We start from the raw sequence: 26,747 nt of genomic DNA on the forward strand, positions 1-26,747 counted from the left end.
CCCATGAACCAGGAGGTCATGATTCAGTTCCTGGTCATGGCACGTGCTCGGGTTTTGGGCTCAATCCCCAGTAGGGGGTGTGCAGGAGGCAGCCAATCAATGACTCTCTCATATTGATGTTTCTCTCTCTCTCTCTCCCTCCCTTCCTCTCTCTGAAATCGATAAAATATATTAAAAAAAAATAGAGTGCTTTAGCTGAAAGGGAAAAAGGATGCCATTGATTTGAAATACTGCCATAGAACCCATGAGATATGAAGTACAGTTAACTAACCACTTAACTGGAAGATCCCTAATGTTTCATTCAACTTTTAAAAACTTTAACTTTGAATAATACTTTGAGTGGCATTTATTATGTCATAATTTTAATTGTCTAACTTTTATTGGTTTTAAAGTTATGGAAAGTTTTTAATAAATTCTGCATGTGAATCCAGAATATATGAGAAGTTGATGAGAACTATGGACAGTATGGCATAGTGGTTAAGAGTACAGGCTCTGGAATTACAGGGTCTGAATTTTCCCAGTACTGCTGTTTATTAGATGTATAATCTCTAGCAGGATGCTTAATCTCTCCTTGCTTCGGTTTCCTATCTGTAAAAGGGGATACAAATAGTAGGTATATCAATGGATAATTGTGAAGATTAAGTGAGATATTGAATAAAAAATGCTTAGCACATCTTGATTATAGATCCAAAACATGAACATTTACAGGAAAAAATGCATATGGTTGAATAAAAATTCTGCTAAAAAGTGCATTGTACAAACATTTATCATTAATTTTTTTCGTTACCGTCCAAGTTAACGTAATATTAGTACAATATTATTACATTAATATAAACCAGATTAATAAGCAAGTTTATAATTTTCATGTTAGTGCCATAAAGTTTGTGACTACATATTTCTATTGTAATTTCTTCTGCTTTATCTGACTTTTGTAATGACATGTTGAAGAATTTTTATTAATCAGTGTAACAGAGAGCACAGTAATTCCTTTAGTTGGCAATATGCTGGGAAAGCAACAACAAAACATGACCAAAACTGATTGATTTTGTGTGATTTACACGTGAAAAAGTGATGTTCACTCCCTAATTAAAATGTACCATATCTTTCTTATAATTCAGAAACAATATTTCTTGCATTGGTGAAAAGAATCTTAGCTAAAGAAATTATTTTATTAGGCAGATAAAGTTTCAGAATTTTTGTTAAGAAACTATTTCTTAAGATTTCTTGCTCTGTTTTTAACTTAAAACTTGGATGGGACATGAATTTTAGAAGAGTGCCTTTTTTAGCAAAACTCATTTCACAGATAGCTGACTAGCAAGCCTTTGAAGGAGCAAAGGTTTATTCCATTTTAATTAAGCTTCCCAAACTTTCAGGCTCTTGAAGTTTGTAACTAAGCACTCATATTTGCCAAATTGGGCAAGAAACTTTATGAGAACAAATTTTATAATGTAATGTATTATACTTTCAGTGAGTTAATGTATTATATCAATTTTAGTTCAGCTCAGCTGGAAGCCAACTTTTCTTGAAGTGTGCCAACATCTAATTTATTTATTTTTGGCCCTACTCAGAAAATGGTATAGTAAAGAACAGTTGTGTTAAAATTATGAAAAGCAGAAAATTTGTCTTAAATCAACAGGTTGAGTTCAGTGTCTATTAAATATGGAATAAAAATTATATATTAATCAAAATCACTTTACTCATTGCAAAAAAAAGTGGGGATTTTTTTTGGAATTATTAAGAATCCAAACTTTTTTCAACTTCAAATATATAAATATTTATACATATTTATGTTTAAATGTGTCTTTATTGATTTCAGAGAGAGGAAGGGAGAGAGAGAGAGAGAAACATCAATGATAGAGTCATTGATCGGCTGTCTCCTGCAGGATCCCTGGGATCAAGCTGACAACCAGGGCATGTGCCCTGACCAGGAATCAAACCGTAATCTCCTGGATCATAGGTAGATGCTCAACTGCTATGCTGTGCCTGCTAGACCAACTTCAAGTATTTTTAATGCATCATTGTTTGTGTGTATTAATCATTTATATCACAGGAAAATCCAGATTTGGGGGACTTAAAGCTAATAATTTTGAAGGACTCTCTGTAATAAAAGGTAATATAAAAATCCAAATAAAAATTAAGATAATTTAAAGAAACAAGGCAAATGTTATATTGTTCATGCTTTTTATGTAGATTTTAAAGGGTGTCTTAAAAAATGTATACACTTGGAATGATTATAAAGTCAGTGTTTTTTAATATACAGCTAATTTTCAAGGCTAAGTGAGCTATCAGCTGTTACAGTGTGTATACATTTTTGGGGGATACCCTGTAACTGTTAACTTGAAATAGAAAATAATCACTTAATATTTATGCTAACAAATATAAAAATATTATATAAAGTTTTATTTTGCCTTTAATTTTAGAATCAGTATTTTATCAAGATACAGACTTTTAGATTCTCATATTCTCTTCCTTCCCCCAGCATTTAAATGTCATTCTGTTGTCTCCTGGATTCCATAGTTTATGTTGAATACTTAGCTGTAAGTTTTTCTTTTCCTTTGTTGGTGATGTGTTCTTTTTCTACTGGCTGTATTTAAGATTTTCTTATTGTATTTGATTTTCAGCCATTTGACTACTGGATGTGGTTTTCTGTAACTTTTTTCCATTGTTGGCTTGGCTATCCTTCCTGAGTCAGTGAATAATTTATTATATCAGTTTGGTATATTCTTAGCTGTTTGGGTGCTTTTTTTTCCTGAAAATATTGCTTCATCCTCATTTTCTCTTTCCTCTTCTCAAATGAAGTTACATTGAGCTCTTTGATTCCCACATGTCTCTTATGTTTTGTTCTTCTCAGGTTTTTTTTCTCTCTCTTTGCTTTCGTTGGATATTTTCTGCTGATCTCTTCAAGTTCACAAACCTGTGTTTTGCTATGTTGAGTCAGCTATAAAACTCACCCACTGATTTCTCAATTTCACATATTGTATTGACTATTTGATGCTTTTTCATAAATTTAAATTATCCATTGAAATTTTCTTCTTTTCTTCTACTGCAAAACATTTTTCTATACCTTCTTTAACTTTTGTTAAATAGTCTTCTTAAAGTCTTTGGTCTTCTAAATCTTTACCATCTGTGGATCAGTTTATAGATATCATTTTCCTGTTGGTTATTGGTAACATTTTGTGGCCCTTCCCATGCTCCATAACTATTATTGTATTTCAAATACTGTTTATGATAGGATAATAGATTGATGTAAATGTTATTTTCTGTACTATATTAGAAAAAAATAATGAAGTGCTAATCACCTCAACTCAACCATGAATTGAGCTGGGTGATTTGAGTGACAGCTTTAGATATACCTAATCTACCTCTGGTTTTAAATGTCTTAAGAGCAAGACCTGTTGTGTTTCAGGTATTTCTTTTTGGTGTGACTTTATACTTAATTAACTGTGAAATTGTGGGAGATTTTGCTCTACCATTTGGGCTTTGCCACCTCTTTTTCATCTCCTCCCTCAAGATGGGGTGCTTTTTGGTTGAGGGTAAATATCTAGAGGGGAGACCTGTTGAAATTATATACTAAAAGTTGTAGGTGCCTCTTGTTGTGGTATGACTTTGACTACTAATCACTATAACACTACAGAAAACATTTTTTTCCCCTCTACCTCATTCTCGCCTTCTTGCCCAATCCACTCGTGCAGTCCCGTTCCTCAGCAGATCTCCCAGGAGAAAACTGTGTTTGAGGGCTTCTTAAGATTCCAGTCTATCATGCAGCATATAAACCATAAAGAGCTATGCTGGTTTCTCTTTTCCTTGAGAGTGTCACTCTTTCTGATTCTTAGCTTGTGTCCAAATGGCAAATCTTCCAGAAATGAAAGCAATCAGGAGGCTCAGCTTACTTAAGAATAGATACCATTTTCCTCTTGGTTTATTCATTTTACTTCCATTGCTCTCCTATATATTTAAAAATATGATTTGAGGGTATAATTTATATTTTTTTCTAGTTGTAGAAGCAGTGACTTGCCAAAGTGTGCTGGTAAATTAGTTTTGTAAAAAATAACAATATTTTGCCCAGCCAGTGTGGTTCAGCGGTTGAGCATCAATCAAGGTTCGATTCCAGGTCAGGGCACATGCCCAGGTTGCAGGCTCAATCCCCAGCAGGGAGGAAGCAGGAGGCAGCTGATCAGTGACTCTCATCATTGATGTTTCTCTCTCTCTCCCTCTCCCTTCCTCTATCTGAAATCAATAAAGACATTAAAAAAAAAGAAAAATTTCTTTAAAAAACTTTTTTTGACCCACATGTTTACTCTTTTATGTGTTGTACTTATATAAAGTCTGTATGCTTATATTATTGGTTTGTTGTTGAATGTTAATATTTGTTGCTAAATGTATGAGGCCCAGAAATTGGTCAATATTGCTTTTTAGAAAAACTGTATCCTGAGAGCCAGTTTTAATTTCAAAATTCCTTTTGGTCAGCAGTAATTTAAATGAAATGTAAACAAAACTTAATTTTCTTTTTCTTTCCCTTTTTCCTGTTTAGTGAGTGATAGTTGCTTCAGGAATCTTGCAGAAGATCGCAGTGGGATAAATCTCAAAGATCTCGTACAAGATCCTTCTTTGTGAGTATTTGGCTTTTACTATTAATTATAATTTAAAAGTTTATGGTTTGTGTGACTTTTTCAAAACAGTTGTAACTGAGAACTGATTTAAGGTTGAGCTAATTTTTCTTTTCTAATAATTTCTGTTACATATAGTGAAGCACATGGAACAGTTTAAACAGAGGTGAAGTTATGGAACAGTTACTTTTTAGAAATATAAGAGATTTCAGAAGAAGGGATAGTGTTATGATTAATTATTGCCTTTCAAGGAGTAGGGCTAATGGCTGATGATATCTTGCCAATATGGCAGTAGATACTAACCAGGGAAGATGATTAGTAGTTTGTTTGCTTGGAAAAATGAGATTGAATTTATTTACATCAATTTTATGCTTTTTTTGAATAATTTATGATAATTATTTGTAAGCATAATTACAAACATAAAATAATCTGTAATAACAAGATATAATAATTTGTAATAACAATATATTTGAATATATTTCTAATGTTTTACATAAGAAAACTGTATACAGCACATGATTTTTGAAGAATTTTAAAGGTTTCAATTTTTAATCTTGCTTGTCAGTCAATCCCATTCTTTATCAGCATGTAATATAATGTCACTTTCTATTTCTTGAATTATAGTTTTTGCAGTTGTATATTACTGGAAATTATGCATACTATCTTCTACGTGAACATGCCCTCCCAGAAAGATCACCTTTTACTGAAAAAAAAAGTCAAGACTAGTTAAGCCCTGGGCAGTAGAGAAAATAAAATTGAGTGTTGGCAGGTGCTTTCTTTAATGATGTATAATTCACTAAAATATATTTTAACAGGAAATCAGTCTTGTAATTCATTGGGAATGTTGTGAGGAATGAAAAACAAAAATGTGTTTAACCTGAAGGTTATTGACTCCTTAATGATTTTTCATTCATTTAAAAAAATACAGTCACAAGACACAGATTTTTGAAAATGATTGGATATTGAAGTTTTTCATGTAATGAGTTCATAAATGACTTTACAAAACCAACTCTCTCAATTATTTTTCTTGATCTCTCTTTTTTCTTCATCAAAAGAATTGCCAATATTCTTTCTCCATGATTTTTATTCCAATGAAGATGGACAGTTGTCCTTTTAGTCCTATAAATATTTAATTAAGAATATAATTAATCTGTGTGAATGTAAATATTCCTAGTGAGTGAATATTGAATAACATTTATTTGAATGAATAAATTAAATAATTCCATATTGTATTATTTGTAAGGTGTATTTTTGGTACAGTAGGATTATATATCTGTTTAATGCAATATTTGTGAAAAATAATGTGCTCATGTGGACTTTAATAATGTAAAAGCAATGGAGAATTATACTTCAATAGTGGATTATAATAATGAGTCGTAGTGTTTTGAGAGAATTTGGTACTTCTTACCAGAATGTAGAATAATATTTGTCATGTAGCCTGTAACTAAATTCTAAATTTAATCTTAGTATTCAAAGAAAAAGTTTTCTCAGATCACTACTGCATTAGATGGACAAAATAATTTTGAATTTTCTGTTTTAAAGTAGGCAGATATTATCTTAATTCAGCCTCATTCTCTTACCTTGGCATTAGTCTAGAATGTAAACATTTAGTGAAAAAGAATATTTTTTTTTGCCCTTGTCACTTGGATTTGGAAAGAACTTTTTCTTTATTAAAAATTATGAATATTTACTATTAATGATTCTAATCTGTATTTTAGAGGTATATTTTTCACTTTGTAAAAGTCTTTAGGGAAAGACCTACCCAGTGTGGCAAAAACAATGTACTTTTTTCAGTTATTATGATGAGAAGCATTTTATTCTGAGTTACTATTGTATAGCAATATTTACTTAGTAAGGATTTTTTTTAAAGCCAGGTACCTCTTTTCTGTCGCAGACTCATGACATAAGTTGTTATTATTGGTTCACTATTTGGTTCTATACGGAGTTGAATTGTTAACAATATTGAGTTGGAAATATGTTAGAAATTACTTTTTTACAAAAATCCCCTCCTTAAAAAAAAAATCACTGGCATTTGATGAGTACTCCAGACTAATGTAAGGGTTGTTAAAATTGCACATTTATGTTATTTTAATAAGTGTCCAAAATAAAAATATATTATTAGAGTATTGAATGAATGCTTTATGTGTTAATATGCCTGTCAGATTTGTATTATGGCTCACCTTTTTGAGCTGCAGATGCTAAAAGGAGTTGATATGTAAAGAAAAATTGGGTATTTCAATCACTAATGTTCTTAGAAAGAAAAACAGAATAAAGAGAGAAGGAAAAAAATAGGATGAGGAGAACCCATACTATCTGGTCAGTATTGACAGAGCAATATGTAGAATGTCTTAATCAGATAAATGAACAGGTACTGAATTTTTTTGAGCAGAGTGCAGAAATAAAGCTGAATTGTGTGTGTGTATGTGTGTGTGAATAAATGGAAATTTGTGAGGTTTATGGCCTCAGAGCAGAATGAACAGGCAGAACCAAAAGTGACTAATTCATACCCTAAATCTGGTGAGGCCACTGGAATAATGTGATAGGCCTTCTGTGATTTATCTAAACTATATATAGTACATACCCCCAAATTTTGCTTTTGTTGTAGTAAAGTAATTATTGGGCTTGAATGAACTGAGTGAGCCATATTGTGTGAACATGATGAAGTAGGGATTCCATGGAATAAGAGAAAGTTGTGAATTTCTAAGCAAGATTTTCTAGTCTTGGGGAGTTCTGGTCAAGATGGTGGCATGGGCAAATGAGGTACTCGGAACCTCCCACAACCACATCAGAATTACAACTAACTACAAAACAAGCATCATCCAGAACTGTACAAAATCTAGTAAACAGAAGTCTTATAACTAAGGATATAAAGAAGCCACATCGAGACTGGTAGGAGGGGCAGAGATGTGGAAATGGCTGGCCCCATAGACCCACCTCTGGCAGTTAAAAAATTTAGAGGGGTATCTAGGCTATGGAGGTTCCCTCCTGAGGAGCCAGAGGTTCCAGTCCCACACCAAAACCCCCAGCCCAGGGTTCCAGTGCTGGGAAGAGAAGTCTCCATAACTTATGGTTGTAAAAACCAGCTAGGATGGTGACTGAGTAAGATGGAAGGCTTCTGGAGCCCCAGGCATTCTTCTTCTTTTTTTCTTTTTTAAATATCTATTGATTTCAGAGAGAAGAAGGAAGAGGGGGGAGAGAGACAGACAGACAGAAACATCAATGATGAGAGTCATTGATCGGCTGCCTCCACCATGCCCCCTATTATGGATCGAGTCCACAACCCAGGCATGTGCCCTGACAGGGAATTGAACCGCTATCTCATGGATCATAGGTCAGTGCTCAACTGCTGAGCCACGCCAGCCGGGCCCAAGCATTCTTAAAGGGACCAAGCACAGACTTAGTTGGATTCACTTGATCTGAGCTTCAGCACTGGGGTAGCAGCTCAAAAGGCACCAGGGAGCCCTAGCTGGTTTTGCTCAGTGGTTAGAGCATCAGCCCATGGACTGAAGGGTCTTGGGTTTGATTCTGGTCAAGGCCATGTACCTTGGTTGCAGGCTCAATCTCTGGCCCTGGTCAGGGCGCATGCAGGAGGCAACCAATCAGTGTATCTCTCTCACATCAATGTTTCTTTCTCTCTCTCTCTCCCCCCCCCCACTTCCACTCTCTCTGAAAAGCAATGGGAAAAAAAATATCCTTGGGTGAGGATTTAAAAAAAATACAAAAAACCCCACCAAGGACATATGGGGAGGAACTGAAATGTCTGGCTTCAGGCCGAGGGCTGGAGGGGCAGCTTTCTGCCAAACAAAAGTGCTGTCAGAGACTAGTTTCTTTGCTAAGCCCTCCTCGCCAGAGTGGGCAGTCAGGCGCCATATCTGAGTCTCCATCAACCTGGCTAACACTGTTTGCCTGCCCTGGTGATTCCCTGAGACCCATCCCACCTAACTTGCAGGCCCACCCAAGCCTTTTCCAGTGGTTTTTCCATATAAACAGCCTCTCTTGGCTCATGTTTCCAACTTAACTAAAATTTCTTAAGCACCATCTGACCTTGCATACCCCTGGCCTCTTAATAAGTGGACCTAGGCCTGGCATTAGCACAATCGGCCTCAGTTCACAGATTGGCCTCCCTTAGACACCTCCAAGCCCAGCACAAGTAGCAGCCATCTGCAGATCTCTCTGTAGCTCATGCCTGGTGTTCCCTGACAGGACACAGGTGGTAGCTGACCTTGGTCTGCACTTATCAGGAGGCCCCAGAGCCAGTGCACCCAATGGGCAGCTTTAGACCATGCCAGATTACAATCCAACCACCTCCACGAGTGACATACCCAAGGGGTGGACTCAGAGGGCACTAAAGCCCCACTAAAGCGAGTCTGCTCTGTAGGGTTGACTCCTGCATAGCAGATTCTCCACAGTGGTCATGGCCAGCCCTCTCAGCCATATGGCTAGGGGTCAGTCCATCCCAGTGATGTGCCCCCTGAAATCAAGGCTGAACTACAACAGGAGGGTGCACATAGCCCACACAGGAGGCACACCAGGAACACCCAGATCATGTGACTGGGGAGGCTGTAACACTGAGCCCTACAGGACACCTGCATAAGGCCACTCTACCAATCTGGGAGATGTAGCAGCTCTACCTAATACATAAAAACAGACACCAGGAAGCAGTCAAAATGAGAGGAAGAAACAGGTCCTAAATGAAAAAATAGGAGAAATCTCCAGAAAAAGAAGTTAATGAAATGGAGGCAAGCAAACTACCAGATACAGAATTCAAAACAATGGTTGTAAGGATGCTCAAGGAACTCACTATAGTATAAGAAAGGACACAGAAACCGTAAGAAAAAAAGAGTCAGAAATGAAGAATACACTAACTGAAATGAAGAATACATTACAGGGGATCAACAGTAGAGTGGGTGAAGTAGAGGATCACATCAGCAATTTGGAAGATAAGGAAGCAGAAAATACCCAATCAGAATAGTAAAAAGTAAAAATAATCCAGAAAAATGAGGATAGTATAAGGAGCCTCTGGGACAACTTCAAGTCTATCAACATTTGCATCATGGGGGTTCCTGAAGGAGAAGAGAGAGAGCAAGGAATTGAAAACCTAGGTGAGGGCTCTGGCCAGGTAACTCAGTTGGTTAGAGTGTCGTCCCAATACACCAAGGTTGTGAGTTCAATCTCTGGTCCGGGCAAATACGAGAAGCAACCAATGAATGCATAAATAAGTGGAACAAGAAATTGATCTCTCTCTTCTCCCCCCCCCCCCAGTCAATCAATCAATAAAAACATTTAAAAAAATAAAATCTATATGAAAAAAATGACAGAAAACTTTTCTAACCTGGTGAATGAAATAGACAAGTTAAGGAAGCACTGAGAGTCCCAAAGAGGCCCACACCAAGACACATCATAATTAAAATGCAAAATGTTAGAGAAAAACTGAGATTCTTAAAAGCAGCAAGATAAAAGCAATTAGTTACCTTCAAGGGAGTTCCCATAAGGCTGTCAGCTGATTTCTCAACAGAACCTTTGCAGGCTAGAAGGGATTGGCATGAAATATTCAAAATGATGCAAAGCAAGGACCTACAATCAAGATTACTTTACCAGCAAAGTTACTGTTTAGAATTGAAGACCGATAAAGAGCTCCCCAGACAAGAAGGAGGTAAAGGAGTTCATCACCAACAAACCAGTATTACAAGAAATGTTAAAGGGTCTTCTTTAAGAAAAAGAAGAAAAAAAAGTTGCCATCTTTTGTTTATCCATTCATCATCAGTGGACACTGGGTTGCTTCTACCTTTTGGCTGTTGTAGGTGTGCTAATATCTCTTTAAGAGACCCTGCTTTTACATCTTTAGTTATATACCCAGACACAGAATTGCTGTGTCCTATAGTAATTCTTTTATTTTTTTTGAAGAACTGCCATACTGTTTTCCCTATCTGTTGTACCATATTATATTCCCACCAACAATGCACAAGGGTTCTAATTTCTCCACTACACCAATCCTTGTTCTCTTCTGTTTGTTTGTTTGGGTTTTCTGGGGGTTTTTGATAGTAGCCATCCTAACAAGTGTGAGATGACATGTTCTTGGTATTTTTAATTGAACTTCACCTCTTCACATCATGTCTTTTTATTTTTTACATCTTGTCTTTAGTAATGATTTTGATGCAACTCATCTACAGGGTAAAGAAAAATAAAAGGTATTGTTTATGTTTTATTATTACAATACTTTGGTATATTGTGACATAAATTGTATAAAACTATGGTACTTATTTAGTAAAACAGAAATTCTTGTCACTATCATTATGAAGATTGTAAAGTACAGATAGGCCATAGTAGTTTTGTAACAATAGCATTTTAATCCATTTATCTTCCTTATTTTGTATTGTATTGCTTTGTATTACTATTGCTCTTATATCTCATCTAAAGGATTGTTTTTGGGTAAAAATAATTCTTTTTTAATTAGAAGATGCCAGATTCAAAATGCAGCATACTAATTAAAAAACAACAACAATCTGCTAGTTTAAATGTACTTTGATATTATGGATCATTAGTGCTTGATAACGGTGTTTTGTCTTTAAGAAGAAACATAAAATTGGACAAAATAGTTGTATCTGTTTGTAAATTTCTTAGACATCAAAATTTTATTTACCTTTATGTGCTTTACAAATTTCCATTTTTGGTGGAAACTATTCTTTTCATAGTTCTGAAACACAGCCTTATCCGCTTTTAGTATACTTGTCTTCACACTACAATCTGATTGAATGATATTTTGGTTCCTTGGATCATGGCATTAAATATGAAGGAAGGCAGGATTGTCGTCTGGAAAGCAATCATATCTAAATATAGCCTGTACTTATCTGCTGGTGTTAAGACAGGTTGCTATGGTGAACTGAATTTCTTAAAAATGCCAGTCAGCAGAGGATAAACAGTGGTTTTTGAAGTGGTTATTTTCCATAGAGCTGTACATTCTCATATTGCATTTCCAGGTAGATGAATTTAGTTAATTTTTAATTATCCATTTATTAAATGTCAATTTAGAATATCTTTGAGACCTTTAATATTTATTGAACAAAATAAAAGAGTTTTTTATATTGTTATCTTTTGTTACTCTGTAAATAAATTTTATTTGATTGGGAAATGCATTTTTCTAATGGCAGCATTTTAAACATTACTTATCATTCATTTTACTCTGCTGCTAAGTGTTTGCTAAATCTAAGACAGCCACCAAAGCTGCCTTGTTTATAATAATATCTGTAAGTTTTTATCATTTTTAATCAGGTTCCTTTTTAGCTATGTGCTTATTGTTCTATAAAGTATATATTAGGACAATACAATTTAATCTGGTCTGGTGCTGTGGTATTGTTCTATGTTCTATGTCAGAACTGCAAATCCAAAGACTTTAAATTTTACTTTGCTTTTGGAAGACTTTCCTCATTTCCATCCTTCCATACATTCCTGAGGAAATATGTGTAATTCTTTTGAGGGTTTATTCGTTTTAGAACTTATTTAATTGAAAAGTACTAGTATGTACTCATCTGAAGTTCTTCAGCAATTAGGTTTAACAGACATTGTTTGTATAATTAAGGAACATGTTTGAAGATGGACAGTATCTGAATTTTTCACTTGAGCCATATAGATGGCCAATCCAGTATTAGAATTTTTTAATGAAATAAATAATATATTATTTTAATTAATTGATTCTTGCATTTTCAGGGTACAGAAACCTAAGTCAAACTAGCTTAAACAGCAAAATAGAACTTAATTGGCTTATGTAACTAAGGAGTACCTGTCATGCAATCAAGAAAAAGCTTTAGAAGCCAGGGGTATGGGAACCTCAAAGAATAGGATTAGGGAGTTTGTGCAACTATCATTATCTTTTCTGGTCTTTTTTGGCTTTAGTTTCTCTTACTGCATTCAGGCTGTCTCCATGAAACCAGAATAATGGCTGCTAACTTCTACTAATTTCTTTCCTTCTAGCTCCATGGTCTCTCTTCAGTTCTGGCTCTAAAATGTAAAATCCCTTGAAAGAGTTCGAATTTTGTTAATCTGGTCATGTGCTCATGTCTCACCCAATCACTGTGGCCAGGGGTATAGGCTATACTAATTGACTAGTTATAAGACAAATGCCTATGGCCAGAATGGTGAGATGCCCCAAATGAGGGAGGAGGTGAGGTAGTCCCAGAAAAAAGAGTGGTAAAACCAAGAGATGTGCATTGTACTGATTCTCAGTTGTTAATGTAAGAAAGAAAAGTGTTATTACTATAACATATAACATTTTGCTCCCTGGACATAGTATCTCAATTAGAGAGGTATTGGTAGTAATATCTGTAATAATTTTAAAGGACTACATAGCTTAATTAATTGATAATAGTTTCCCTACTTGCTGGTATTATTTATTGACTATATAATACATATACATAAATGTGAAACAACTTAGATGAATTCATTACTTTAATTTCAAGTGGCTAGACAGCAGGTAGAATAAAAACAGGTTCTTTCTTTTTTTCTTTCTCTCTCTCTCTCTCTCTCTTTCCTTCTTTCTTTCTCTCTCTCTCTCTCTCTCTCTCTCTCTCTCTCTCTTTCCTTTCTTTCTTTCTTTCTTTCTTTCTTCTCTCTCTCTCTCTCTCTCTCTCTCTCTTTTCCTTTCTTTCTTTCTTTCTTTCTTTCTTTCTTTCTTTCTTTCTTTCTTTCTTTCTTTCTTTCTTTCTTTCTTTCTCTCTTTCTTTCTCTCTTTCTTTCTCTCTCTCTCTCTCTCTCTCTCTCTCTCTCTCTCTCTCTCTCTCTCTTTCTTTCTCTCTTTCTTTCTTTCTTGTATATCTTTATTGATTTCAGAGAGAGGAAAGGAGAGGGAGAGAGAGACAGAAACATCAATGGTGAGAGAGTCATTGATCAAGCCCGCAACCGGGCATGTGCCCTGACCGGGAATCGAACCCTGGTCACCTGGATCCTAGGTCGATGCTCAACCCTGAGCCACGCCCGGCCAGGCCATCTTTCTTTCTTAAAAAGAGAAACTTCATCCCTATAAGTCAAAAAGGGAAAAGGAGTCAAAGATTCTCATTTACCATTCTATTATAATGCTTTAACTGAGGAATATTATTATAGACCATATAAAAGTTTAATGGGGACACAGATGAAGTATTTCAAGAAGAGGTGATACTTGAAATGAAGCTTATGTTGAAAAGGGCAGGGAGGGGAGAGGAGAATGGACACTCAATGAGTATGTTATGCAGTTTAGAAACCCAGTTTACCTGAAGATGAATAAGGATCTAGAAGGTTAAAACTAATGATTAAACCAAAACTTTGATATCTGTGTATTTCATTAATCCAGAACCATTGACACATCGGACACTGATACTCAGTCAACCAATGGATGATTGCATTGTCTACTTATATTAGTTTTAGAATGCTGTGCAACAGATCACCACAAACTTACTGACTTAAAGCAACACACACTTATTATCTTACAGTTTCCATGAGTCTTGATTTAGGGCACAGTTTAACTGGATCGTATGCTCAGAGTCACCCAAGATTGCAATGTAGGTATTGGCTGGGTTGCATTTTTATCTGGAGGGTTGAGTGGGGAAGAATTGCTCCAAACTAATTCAAATTGTTGGCAGAATTCTTGTGGTTATATGACTGAATACCCTGTTTGGGTTTTTTTTTACTGGCTGCTGAATGTTGGCTAGTTTCCATCCACAGCTTCCATCATCTTTGCCATATAATGTTACCTAAACATGGGAGTCACCTTTTGGTTAGAAACAAGTCACAGGTTCCACCCACATTCAAGGGGATTACACAAAATAGTGAACACCAGGATATGGGAATTGTTGAGGATCATCTTAGGGTCTGTCAGCCACATACTTTTGAAATTTTCTTTCCTGCACAGGAGCCATATTCACTTAGTTTAATCCTATCAATTTAGAGATGTAAAAACTGATTCAACTAAGTTGTAATTTACCTAGAGTAATGGGCCACCTGACAACCAGGCATTGTGCTCTTTCCTTTTACATCTTAGCTTTGACTTTCTTGGTTTTGGTATTACATTTATTGATTTAATTTTTTTCCAGTTTTATCAAGATATAATTGACATACAACACTGTATAAGTTTAAGAGGTACATCATAATGACTTCACATTTGGTTTTTATTTGTGTTACTAAGTTTATTAAAAATATGATGACTACATCTTCTTAGTTCTGGCCACCTAGGCACTGACATCAAAATGTTTGAAAATGTTTTTCCTGTATGGCCTATAGGTGTATGATTTTTTATTATTTAATTGTTCTCTCAACATATATGTGTATATATGCACATATATATACACACATATATACACATATATATATACATATATGTATAGTTTTTTTCCTCAATTTATGTTAGGTGGAGGTGAAATAAAATTCTTGTTCCCTTTGGTTTTATTTTATGTTGGTATCTGAGAAGTGAGACTACAGAGACTAAAAGTGAGACCGAAAGTGAGATTTAACACCTGCAAAAAGAAGAGCCTCAATTGAGTCCTCGATATGAACTCCGCTATGGGTTTTTTAGTAGAGGATTTGCTGGCTGTGGGTTAGGAAAACAATCAAACAGGCAGGTAAAGAAGTTTGCTAAGCATACTTCCCTAATGAGTTTTTTAAGAAGCACCTGTGTGTGACTCAGCCTAATTTAGGAAGAAAATGACAACTGAAAAGCTAGGGGAATACCATTTGTTTCCTTTTTAGATGTTTTGAGAGTTTAAAAATTCTAAAATATTTTTCTTTGAGAGATTATGGAGAGTTAAATTAGCTCTAGCCAGGTGGGAAAATTTTTGTAATATTGGACTATTGGGCAGCAGTTTCAATGAAACCAGCCCTTCTGGTTCCTTCTTCCCACTCCTACCTAAACAGTGTAGTAAATGATAATTACCCTAATATTTTTTTGCATTCTGAGATAAATGCAAGTTAAGCTTTGAAGGAAGTCTAATTTTTAATTTTAGGGTAATCCATTTAGGAACGAAGGCTGGTTGAGCTTGGGTTTTTTCTTCTTGGAGCCCTCTATGATTTCCCATGTGTTCCTCCTGTGTGTTAGCTTAGCATCTCTCATAGCTTTTACCTATGTTATATTATCATTGTCTGTGCACTGTCTGTGTTTCTCAATGAAATATAACCTCCTTAAGCGCAGAAACTATGTTCATTTGTAATGCTGTATCACTACTACCCACTATAGTGTTTTAATACATAATAGGCCCACCAGAAATATTCCTAAAATAGACGAATGAAGGAATGAATATGTAATTTAGTGACTAAATGAATGTATGAGTAACAAAGACAGAGAGTAACAGACCCAATGTATAGTGAACATACATTGGCAAAACCTGTCTTTTCCTTCCTTTCCACACAGTTCTGGTTCTAACATTCAGCCTTTGTTGGTGTTCGATACAAAAATTTACTCTCAGGAGACCCAATGGCTATATTTAAACTTTGATAAACACATGTTCCCTCTGAAGGCTCAGCATCTTCGTAAGTGTGTATGAGATAATGAGAGCCTTAACTCCAGGGCCAAAAGGAAATGATCACCTCACTAATCACTGTTGTTTTTATTTATAGGTACTTACTGCTCAGAATACTGGGAATAGGTATAACCAAGAAAGGATTACATTTTTTCATAATGAAATCAAGGAAGATCCTTGAAAGCATTTTTAGTGTATTTTCTGAACAGTTCACTTTGAGAAAAACTTTTATAGCATAATTTTGGTAGAGAAAAAACATATTTTGAGGAAATCAGTCCTAAAATTAACTTATTTCTATAAAAGGCAGTCATTTTAAAAGTTCAAAAGATATTTTTCTTTTTTTCTATTTAAAGTTCTTATCTCTCCCTCTTTTATAAGTCACTAAGAGCATGGTCAGACTGGAAAAATACATAAGTTGCAGGGTATGGGGTGAGGTGACATTTGTATTCTGGTCAGAATTTCACTTAGCCACCTGGCATTGAGTGTAAATTCTTACAGTTTTCTTAGATTGAAAATAACATAATAGTAAGTTTTGACTTTTTTAAAGCATAAGTAGATGGATGAAGTGCATTTAGGGTACTTTAAAATACTTAGTTTAAAACATTCTCTTTTTAATTACTTTATCATTAAACCATGAATTTAGGAAAAGGCAGGTAGTATGTATATTTGAGTACCTACTTTGTGCCATTTAATATGGTAGGACCTGGAAAATAATGAATAAAGTAGACATGTTCCTTGTAATAATTCTTGTGACTGTGTAATAAAATGGAATTCAGTTTACTCTTTTTGCTACCAGGATACCTCTGTAACAGACTGTAGCTTGGGAAAGTGTCAGACATTGCTAAAAAGATGTAATCCAAAACTCAGTTGCCTATCCTGCTGAAGTAAGCATATTACATTCCAAAAAACGGTAAAATGGTAAAATTAGGTCATTTATTATATATATTATTTACTTATAACTTTTAAATTTAGTTATTTCATTGATTTATTCAGATCAATGGCTTAGTCAAGGTAATTCAATTTGAGAAAGCCACCCAGAATAAGCTGTAGTTTCTTTGCATTTCCCTTAAAGTGTAATAGTAAGAACTGAACACTGTGTTTTAGATTTGACCTGGCTGTCACTGTGGAGATTGAAACTTGCTCAAACTATCGTTGGTATACTTCTTCTAATTCTTTGTGAATTTACTTTAATGTCTTTGGGGGAAGCAAGGGATGAGTAGGGAACCTGATCAGGTATATTAACCTCCTTTCATAGGGATATTTTGAAAATTTTTAAAGTTTTATTTCTTATTGAGATGTAAATCACATACCATACAATTCACCCACTTAAAGTGTACACATCAATGGTTTTTAGTGTATTAACACAGTTGTACAATCGTTACCACTATCAATTTTAGAATATTTTCATCGCCCCAGGAGAAAACCCTGAACCATTAGCAGCCACTACCATTTTCTACCATTTTCCTTCTTGGCAACCATTAATCTACTCATTGTGTCTTTATAGTTGCCTATTTTGGACATTTTGCATAAATAAAATCATTAAAAATTTGTTCTTTTGTGACTGCTTTCATTCAACGTAGTATTTTCAAAGTTCATCAGTACTTTTTTTGTTGCCAAATAGTATATCATAATTGTCTGTCCATTTATCAGTTAACAGGCATTTGGGTTTTCCCACTTTTTGATATTATAAATAATGCTACTGTGAACATTCTTATAAAGTTTTTATAGGGAAGTATCTTCTATTTTCTCATATAACAAAGAGGAGAATTTCTTGATCATGTGGTAACTTAATATTTACCATTTTACGTCTTAATAAATGTATACTTTTCTGCATGTTATTTTTTAATTTAATATTATATTTCATAAATCAATATCAGCATAAACAGACTTCTCTTTTTCTTCTTTCATTATTCACAGTAGTTATATTCTATAAATTCACCATGAATACTGAATTAGCAAACACTGAACCATTGCTCCTAGGAGAAATACAGGGCTCGGAAATACAGATTGAGCTTCTGGTCAAAACATTTTCATCAACCAAGCAATACATAACTTTTTTAAATGTGTGATTCTGTTTAAAGACACCTTAATATATGTTGTTGATTCATTAACATTGAATTCACAGACCTATCTTTCTTTAATAGCTGCAATACGTTTTGGTCTATGGATGTGCCATAATTCAATTAATTAGTCCTCTGTTGATGGTCATTGGGATATGTTCCATCTTTGCTACTCAAGTATTGATATAATAAAAATGCTGGGCTCATGCCATGTTTTTCACATGTGCAAGTATTAGACTATAAGAGGTATTCTTGAAAGTAGTTTGTGACTTAAAGAATATGTAATCAAAATGTATTTTGAAGTGTTAATGTGATCGCAATTGAATTCTTTACCAGAATTTTAGTTTTTTCTACAGTTCATCTCAGAAAGTTCATAATGTTGATTCTAATGCAGCATTTCATGCAATATTAAGCCACTTTTGCCCTGTTTATCATAATTTCCAGCAGTGTAATTTTGGACTCTATCTCTGTCCAATTGGTTAGTGAACTAAAGTAAAATAGGTGTCAGGCAGTTTATTGGTAAGCTAAACATATAATTAACTTATCATTCCTAACAACTTCATGTTTGAGAGACAAAAGGGACATTAAAACAAAATTTTATATGCTATGAAATATTATTGACTAAGAAATTGGATTTATATTGGTAGACTCATAAAACCAGTCTACTGGAAAACTATTTTCAAAAATAAAACCGTGTCTTAAAAAATAACAAATAAATGTGTGCTTTAAAATAACAGCTAAAATTTTTATTTATACTATCTTAATATAATAATAAAAGGTGACAAAAACAATAATTATTTTTTGTACATATTTACATGCTTTAAGCCGGTTTTTAGCCATATTGATCTGTAATATTATGTCACTGATATTTTATTAAAAATGTAATTTTAAAATAGCTTTACTTCCTTAAATTTTTAAAAATAAATCGCCTAGCCTGGCAGGTGTGGCTCAGTGTTTGAGTGTTGACCTATGAACCAGGAGGTCACAGTTCGATTCCCGGTCAGGTTACATGTGGGGGTTTCAGGCTTGATCCCTGGTAAGGAGCATGCACGGGGCACCCGATAATGACTCTCTTTCTTCGTTCATCTTCTATCTCTCTCTCCCTCTCCATTCCTCTCTCTGAAATCAATAATAAAAAATAAAAAAATTCCCTATAATCTTCTTAAAACAGCATTGAAATGTTTAAATATTTTAGCCTGTGTACTTTCACAGGTCGTGTCTTCTCTTTGCTCCATTTAGAATTCCTTCTTTGACAAATATTTTTAGTTAAACTCTTTAAAATTAATTTGTATGTGTAATTCTTTGGAATTTTTCACCAGAGTAAGGTGTTGCAAAGGTGTAGGCCTTCTCAGTTTTATTCAGTTCTGTGCAAAATATCAATATATTAATTTCATTTGAAAATGGGATAAGCCTGTAATGGTGTTTAATCTCTGAAGTTTTGGAAATATTTGGGAGGGCATAATACAGTAGGCAATGTTACCTCATTATATATCTGAAAATTCTGTTAGTATAATACCTCCTGCCTGTAGTTCACAAGAATCGAACCACATTCAGAGACAGTCATCAACTTTTGGGGGGACACTAATTCATTAGAGAATATAACTCTTAAAAGAAACAAATATTTTACATGTTTAATACTTTCAATATGTAACAAAACATGGTAAGAATATAAATAGATTTAAAATATCTATCTGTAATTTACTGTGTTGGAAAGGAAAACTTTTCCTCTACATTCTTTCCGTTTTTTGTTGTGTTTTTTTAAATTTTATTTTATTTTATTGTTAATAGTATGTATTAATTTTATACTTGAGGACCTGTGAATTAAACTGACAAAGAGATTAGTGAGAGAAAAAGCAGCTTTAATTATGAATGTATGTACTGGGATCACAAAAAAATGTAACTCGACCTGGTGTTAATATTTGTGGGCTTATATACCATCTTAATAGGGGAAAGGGAGGAAAAGGGGAGTTAGGGGAAACAAATAACTTTTAGAAGGGAAAGAGAAAGGTCATTTATGGTATAACACATGACTTTCTGGAAAGATAAACTAACTGACCCTGAGGAGACTAGATGGGAGATAGGATTGTTTTGTGACAACGTCTGTTTTGGTGTGCTGCCTGCTTCTCCTCTCAGAAGATTAGAGTTGCTCCCTAGGAGGGGATTTATGACAATGGAGGTGTTTGCGGGTGTTTTTTTTTTAAGCCTCTTTTTAGAGGTTCTTATTTTTGTCAGTGAAGTGATTTCCCATGTAAAGGAAAGTAATAGGAAACTGTTGGGGGAAGGGACTTGAGTGAAAAGGAAGGAAAATGTTTGAGCAGGAAAGGCACATTAGAGTTGCCATTCATTATAAGTATGATTAACTGACAGTAGTGTGCATGAAATGACTGGATCAGAAAAACATGGAGATTATTAATGCAATTGTATATACTTTATATACTACTCCCATAAATCACCATGGCTTCTAAGTTATTCATATTTCAAAAGTTAATTGATAACTTTATATTAAGCAGTTGAAATACTAAAATTATTGTACAAATACAAATATCTACCACGTAGATTCCAGTTGTCAGTCATTTAATAAGTTGTTCATCTTTGTTTATAAATCCCATGATATGTTCAGGGTTTGGATAAGTTGTTCATCTTTGTTTATAAATCCCATGATACGTTCAGGGTTTGGAATCTGAGAAGTCTCTTTTCCAAAACACTTTACATATTATATGAGCTGTGTTAAAGTGGATCTAACCTTAGTCTGTGCATCATCACATTTTAGAAGCTGCTATTTATTCAGGTTGTGATATGTCATTTTCATATATATATGAATACAAAAATAGCACTGTATGTATAAAATTTCTTTTCAAGGTGCTTGACAAATATTATTTCTTCCTACATTTTATACTTCCTTAATTTTATTTTATACTCCCAATATTTTATTTTATTATGTTCCTTTATTTTATGCTGCTTTATTTTTTTCATAACCAACTTAATCAGATCTCCTCCCTTGCCCTCAGGTAGAACATCTATTAAGGGAATGAATGATTTATAGTAGGGTAGTATCTGGGAAAACAATTGATATATGAGAGGCAGTATAGTATAAAAGTTAAGAACTCAGATCCTAGTTTAACAATCTGGATTGAAATAGTAGGTTTTCCACTTAACAGGGCTTCTTAACCACTGTTCCTCAGTTTCCACATCTGTAAAATTGGGATAATAATCTTACCTATCACATCATTGTAGAGCTTATTGAAGTAATACAAATAAAAACTCTTAGAACAGATTCTGCTAAGTGGAAAGCACTCAGTAGATTCTAATAATTATTTTATAATTGAGTTTTTAGATAATCTGAGAAAGCACTATACATACTTTAATAGAATAGTCTCCAACTTTATTGGGAAAATTTTATTGTACAAATGTTAATAATTTATTAAATTATATATTGATAGGTCATAGCTGAGAGATTATAATGCATAAATTTGCATTTAAAGAAGCATCGCAGGTAACCTATTATAGGACATATTTTTTGAAAATTGTCTTAAGTTTCAGGAAATGTCACAGTTGCACTATTGTGGTAAAAATTAATGCTTTAGATATTGCTAGTTGCCATGTAAACCAACTTTGAAAAGAAATTTGGTATTTCAATGAAGAGTTATAAAAATGTTTTATAATTCAATTTGAAAATTCCATTTTTGAGCATTTTTCCTAAGGAAATAATCCAAAAAGTTATATTAATTTATTCTTTATTTCTAAAATGTTGATATCAGATATGGCAATATCTAAATATAGATTACTATCTAAATATTTGTTTATCTGTTCAGTGGTTCATTACATAACCATTAAAATTTATAATTTTGAATATTACAGTATCATAGTAAAATATATAGAAAATTAAAAAGTATAGTTTATATTTTTATGCACACTACATTTTCAATTCTATAAAAAGATAACTAGGCAAGTGAACAAAGAATGAAAGGATTATATTTAAATTTAAAATAGTTGACCTGGGATTAATTAAAAAGAAGGAAAATATACATATGAACCCATCATAAACTATTTGCACAATGTATAGATTAAATTCAATTAGTTATCCTTTTAGAATCAGCTTTCTTTGTATTGTATAGCATCTCCCAAGATAAAACAAAACTTTACAAGTTTTATTGTAAACCACTTTTCTACAAATTCAGAAGAGTTGGATCCTTTCTAGTCTATTTGTTGAGTAAAGCCCTGACAGTAGGGACTTTTCTGACTCTAACAGAGAAAATGTATTATCAACACAATTCTAGAACATTACAATAAGGGTTAGTAATTGCTTTCTACTCATCTGCTGGCATATGAAAAGAACTGGCAGGCATTAATTTAGGATATGAGTGTGTGTGTGTGTGTGTGTGTGTGTGTATATATATATATATATATATATATATATATATATATCCCATAAACCAAAACACAAGCCAGTAAGTTTAAACTTGGTACTCCCACTCCTTGCTCTACCTTTTACAGATGAATAATCAGTTAATTAAATGATAATTTTGATGGCAAATGAAAAAGCAGAAAATAGGGTATTGCATGATAAAAGAAAGATTTTTGGTTTTCTGTCAGCGAGGTTGCTTTTGTTTATTCTTTTATGTGACAGTTTGAGTCTTAAGACTTTTCTAGATTATCATTGTAAGGGAAAGCTTTCTATTAAAGTATGTTTTTATTATTTAGGAAGCAACAGAAAATACAGTTCAAACCGGATTAAACAATAGAAGGAATATATTGGTTTATAAAATTTAGTAAGTTTATAGGTAGACTTCAAATATGGATTAATCAAAGCTCCAACTGTGTTGTTTTTGTTTTGAATGTTCAATTGACTGATTTATTTATTTTTTATACTTCTCTCAACTCTGCCCTCTTTCAGGCTGACAAAGTAAACAGCAATTCCGTACTGTTGATATGAAGAGAAAGCTTTTATATCTCTGAATTCCCAATTAAAGATTATAGATATACTCTGACTGTCTTGGCTGGCTTAGGTAATATACCAGAAATGATCACTTCAGCAAGGCGTTGGAATGTGCTGATTCGTTTAACCCATTTATTCTTCAGCATTGAAGTTGGAGCTCCTAGATCAGGGTACCATGTGAGGACACAGCAAAAGGTGGCCAGGCAAGCCAAGAAGAGAGCTCTTACCAGAACTCACTTTGTTGGTACCCTGATCTCAGACTCCCAGTCTCCAGATTTGCGAGCAAACCAGCTTCTGTTGTTTAAGTCACCTAATCTATGGTATTTTGTTATAGCACATGAACTGGTTAAGACACTTGGCAAACTTAAATGTTGTGCAACTATCAAGTTTAAGGTGTATATAGTTAGTTTCTTGGGTTTTGATTTAGTTGAGTATTTAGTTCTAATATTTTTCCCTCATATTTCTTGCCTCCACTGGAAAACAGTATGTTTCATATTGTAGCAGCCCTTGTAAATAATGTCTTTAAGTACTGAGAGGACATAATTTTAACTGTCCCATTTCTATATGCTTTTGTAAATACAGAATGTTGAATCCAGTTTTTGTATGTCAAACAAAATTTTGTTTCAGGTTTTTTAAAAGAAAATATTTTAGTTTTTAATGTTTGGCATACACTCACAAAATGGTCATGCAATTCATACATGGTACTGAATAGGTCAGCAAAGTCCTTCTGACAACTTACTATCAAAATTGTTACTATACCGTGACATTCATAGTGTACCATGATGATAAATCTGGTCCTTCAGCATTGAAGGGGCTGGGGTTGTTCAGTGGTTGCACATTAACCCATGAACCAGGAGGTCACCGTTCGATTCCTGGTCAGTGCACATGCCTGGGTTGCGGGCTCTATCCCCAGTGTTGGGCGTGCAGGAGGCAGCCGATCAATGACTCTCTCATCATTGATGTTTCTCTCTCTCTCCCTCTTTCTTCCTCTCTCTGAAATCAATAAAGACGTATTTTAAAAAGTAAAATAAATAAAAATAAAAACATAATCTTTTAAAAAAAATCTGGTCCTTAGCAATAGTTATTGCTATTTTTGTCATCAGCACTAAATCAGTTTCTTCTGGATTCTGCGATCAAAAGCGATGAAATAAAGGACTGATTCTGTGTTATTGTGAATCTACTGATTATTATCTTTATGTCTATAAATGTTCACCATTATTCACAAAAAATTTTGAGCATTTTAGTGATCAAAGAATAACATGATTCTTGGTCTCTTGGACCTTATAGACTAGTTGGAAAGGCAAATATTAATCAAAAAATCATTCTAACTTCTATATAACTGCAGACTGAGATAACTATATCAGAATTAAGGATACAGTTTTGTTAACATTGAAAGACTCTTTTAATTCTCATATGCAGAAGAGAAGGTATTTTGGACAGTATTACCAAAAGTAATTTAGTGTCATCCTTTTAAACAACAAAAAATATGTTTTTAAAAACATAAAAGCATATATTAAATTATTTTCAGATATATAGTTATAATTAGTTATAATTTTGAGTTGTTTTCATAGTATGTTATTGATGGTAATTACATATTTATTCCTCCCTGGTGATTCTACAAATCTCTTTCTTCATCATTCTACCTAATTTCAGTCATTATCCTAGTTACTTAGTTCCCAAATCTGGGGAACATTTTTGTTTGGGCCCTTTCCTTGACCACCACCACCACCACCACCCAATCTAGTCCATTTTCAAACCCTGTCAGTTCTGCCTGCAAAAGAATATAAAATCTCGCCATATTTTTTCTACCACCATCCTGGTTTAAGCCAACATCATCTCTGATTTTATTGCAGTACTTCTAAGTATCTGTTTCCTGTCATTCTCTAAATCATTCTCCATACAGCAGCAAGAGAAATCTTTTGTAAATCAGATCATAACTTTTTTCTTCTTAAAACCTTTTAATGGAGATCTATAACATTTGGAATAAAAATCTTTTAAAGATTGACTATTGTCACTGTTATCTGGTTCCTGGCTTTCTCTCAAATTTTACTTTATTGCCATTTTTTTCTCTCACTCTCTTCACACAAGACATGCTGATTTTCTTTTCATTGAAAAAACTTCCTTTTTATTCTCAGCTTTTTTTCTATTTTGGTGCCTTTCTCTTAGTGCTATCCTCTACCTCATGGATGTTTAACTCATGTTACCTCCTCAGATAGACTTTCTCAAATAAAATTGCCTAAACTGGTCTCTCACTGTAACTTTACATCTTTGACCTGAAGTTATCCCCTTAATTTATTTGCTTTCTTATTTAAATTTTATCTCCCTAAGTTCCATGAGAACTGTAGTTACATTATATTTGTTTTAGCTAGAAGAACATTGGGCACTTAGGTACTCAATAATATATTTTTCACTTGGTTATTTCCCCAATCTTTTGAGTAAAGTTTGAACTATAATGTAGGTTTAGAACCACAGAAAATAGTGTAATAATATCCATGTAAATTAATACTGATAATTGATAATTTCTGAAAATTATAATCCATGTTGACAATTTAAATTAGTGAACATTTCAGATTATAGCTGAAAAGGAATAACATAAATTTTAATTTTCAGAGGACTATAGTAAAAGGTACATTCACAAGTTAATACTAATTTAATTCAACAAATATTTAAATTCAGTATTTACCATGTTCAGCATGGTGTTAGGCAAGCAGCCTAGCCTGGTTAAAGGACAATAAATATTGTCAACATGCACTGTAAATGTGGCAGGTAATTGGGGGTCTGGTGTAGAATTTGTGTGAAACTCATTATCAGAATTCATGAAATTAGAAAATTACTAGTAATTTTCTAAAAGAAGTTACCCACAATTACCAAACTCTGCACCAGTGTGCCTCAGGTTGCTGCCATAGCAAACTCTTAGGGGCACTTTACAGGATAGTTAAAAATGTTGAGAGAAACCCAGCAACATCATTTGGACACCGCACAAAGTACTGGCTCAAAGTGGTTCACAGTTTCAATGTTAGAATGTACCTTCGATGATGACATGTTATGTTTTTGTGATGATACCTGGGGTTTTTATGGTAAAAAGCAGATATTGCAGGAAAATCACTGTGGAACAGGAAAGGAACGCAGCAGTGTCCAATATGATTTTAAGGTTTTAGAATATATTCAAGGCTCAATATGTGCACCCATTCCATTAGTAAGTAATTTTGGTTATTTAATGAAGAAATTAAAATATTTTTATTTCAATTTTGTTTGTTTATAAATAGCTACTAAGTTGTTAGGACATAAAAAACATATTAAGTTGTTTGGACCTAACTATTTAATAAACAGAACGGTAGTTCTTTTGACTTGGGAATACCAGGAAAAAAATTAGAGACACTAAGAGCACCTTGAGCTGAGAAATTTTGCGAACTACTCTAGAAGACTCTTCTGTTTATAACTGGTATATAGAGTACTATGGAAGCTTACTGGGTGCTTACTATATTATAGGCATTTTTGTTGACATTTTTTAACCTTTTATTGTGAAAAATCTCAAACATATACATAAGTAGAGAAAATAGAATAAAGAATTTCCATCACTCTGATTCAATAATGGTCAATTCATGGACAATGTGGATTTAATCCATAGCCTCCTATTACCCTTATCATTTCTTAGGAACAAATCCCA

General features: G+C 33.7%; 1 protein-coding gene across 6 annotated transcripts in view; it reads left to right on the plus strand.

Moving 5' to 3' along the window:
• GPHN (gephyrin) overlaps positions 1–26,747 on the plus strand; it is a 352,065-nt gene that overhangs the window by 51,425 nt on the left and 273,893 nt on the right. For all 6 annotated transcript variants that reach the window (XM_081136828.1, XM_081136829.1, XM_081136831.1 and 3 more), the window contains exon 2: positions 4,532–4,610. In XM_081136828.1, the coding sequence (XP_080992954.1) occupies positions 4,532–4,610 (79 nt within the window). The remainder of the gene's footprint in view (positions 1–4,531; positions 4,611–26,747) is intronic.

This window comes from Miniopterus schreibersii (genome assembly GCF_964146895.1).
Source record: "Miniopterus schreibersii genome assembly, chromosome: 1".
NCBI lineage: Eukaryota > Metazoa > Chordata > Mammalia > Chiroptera > Miniopteridae > Miniopterus > Miniopterus schreibersii.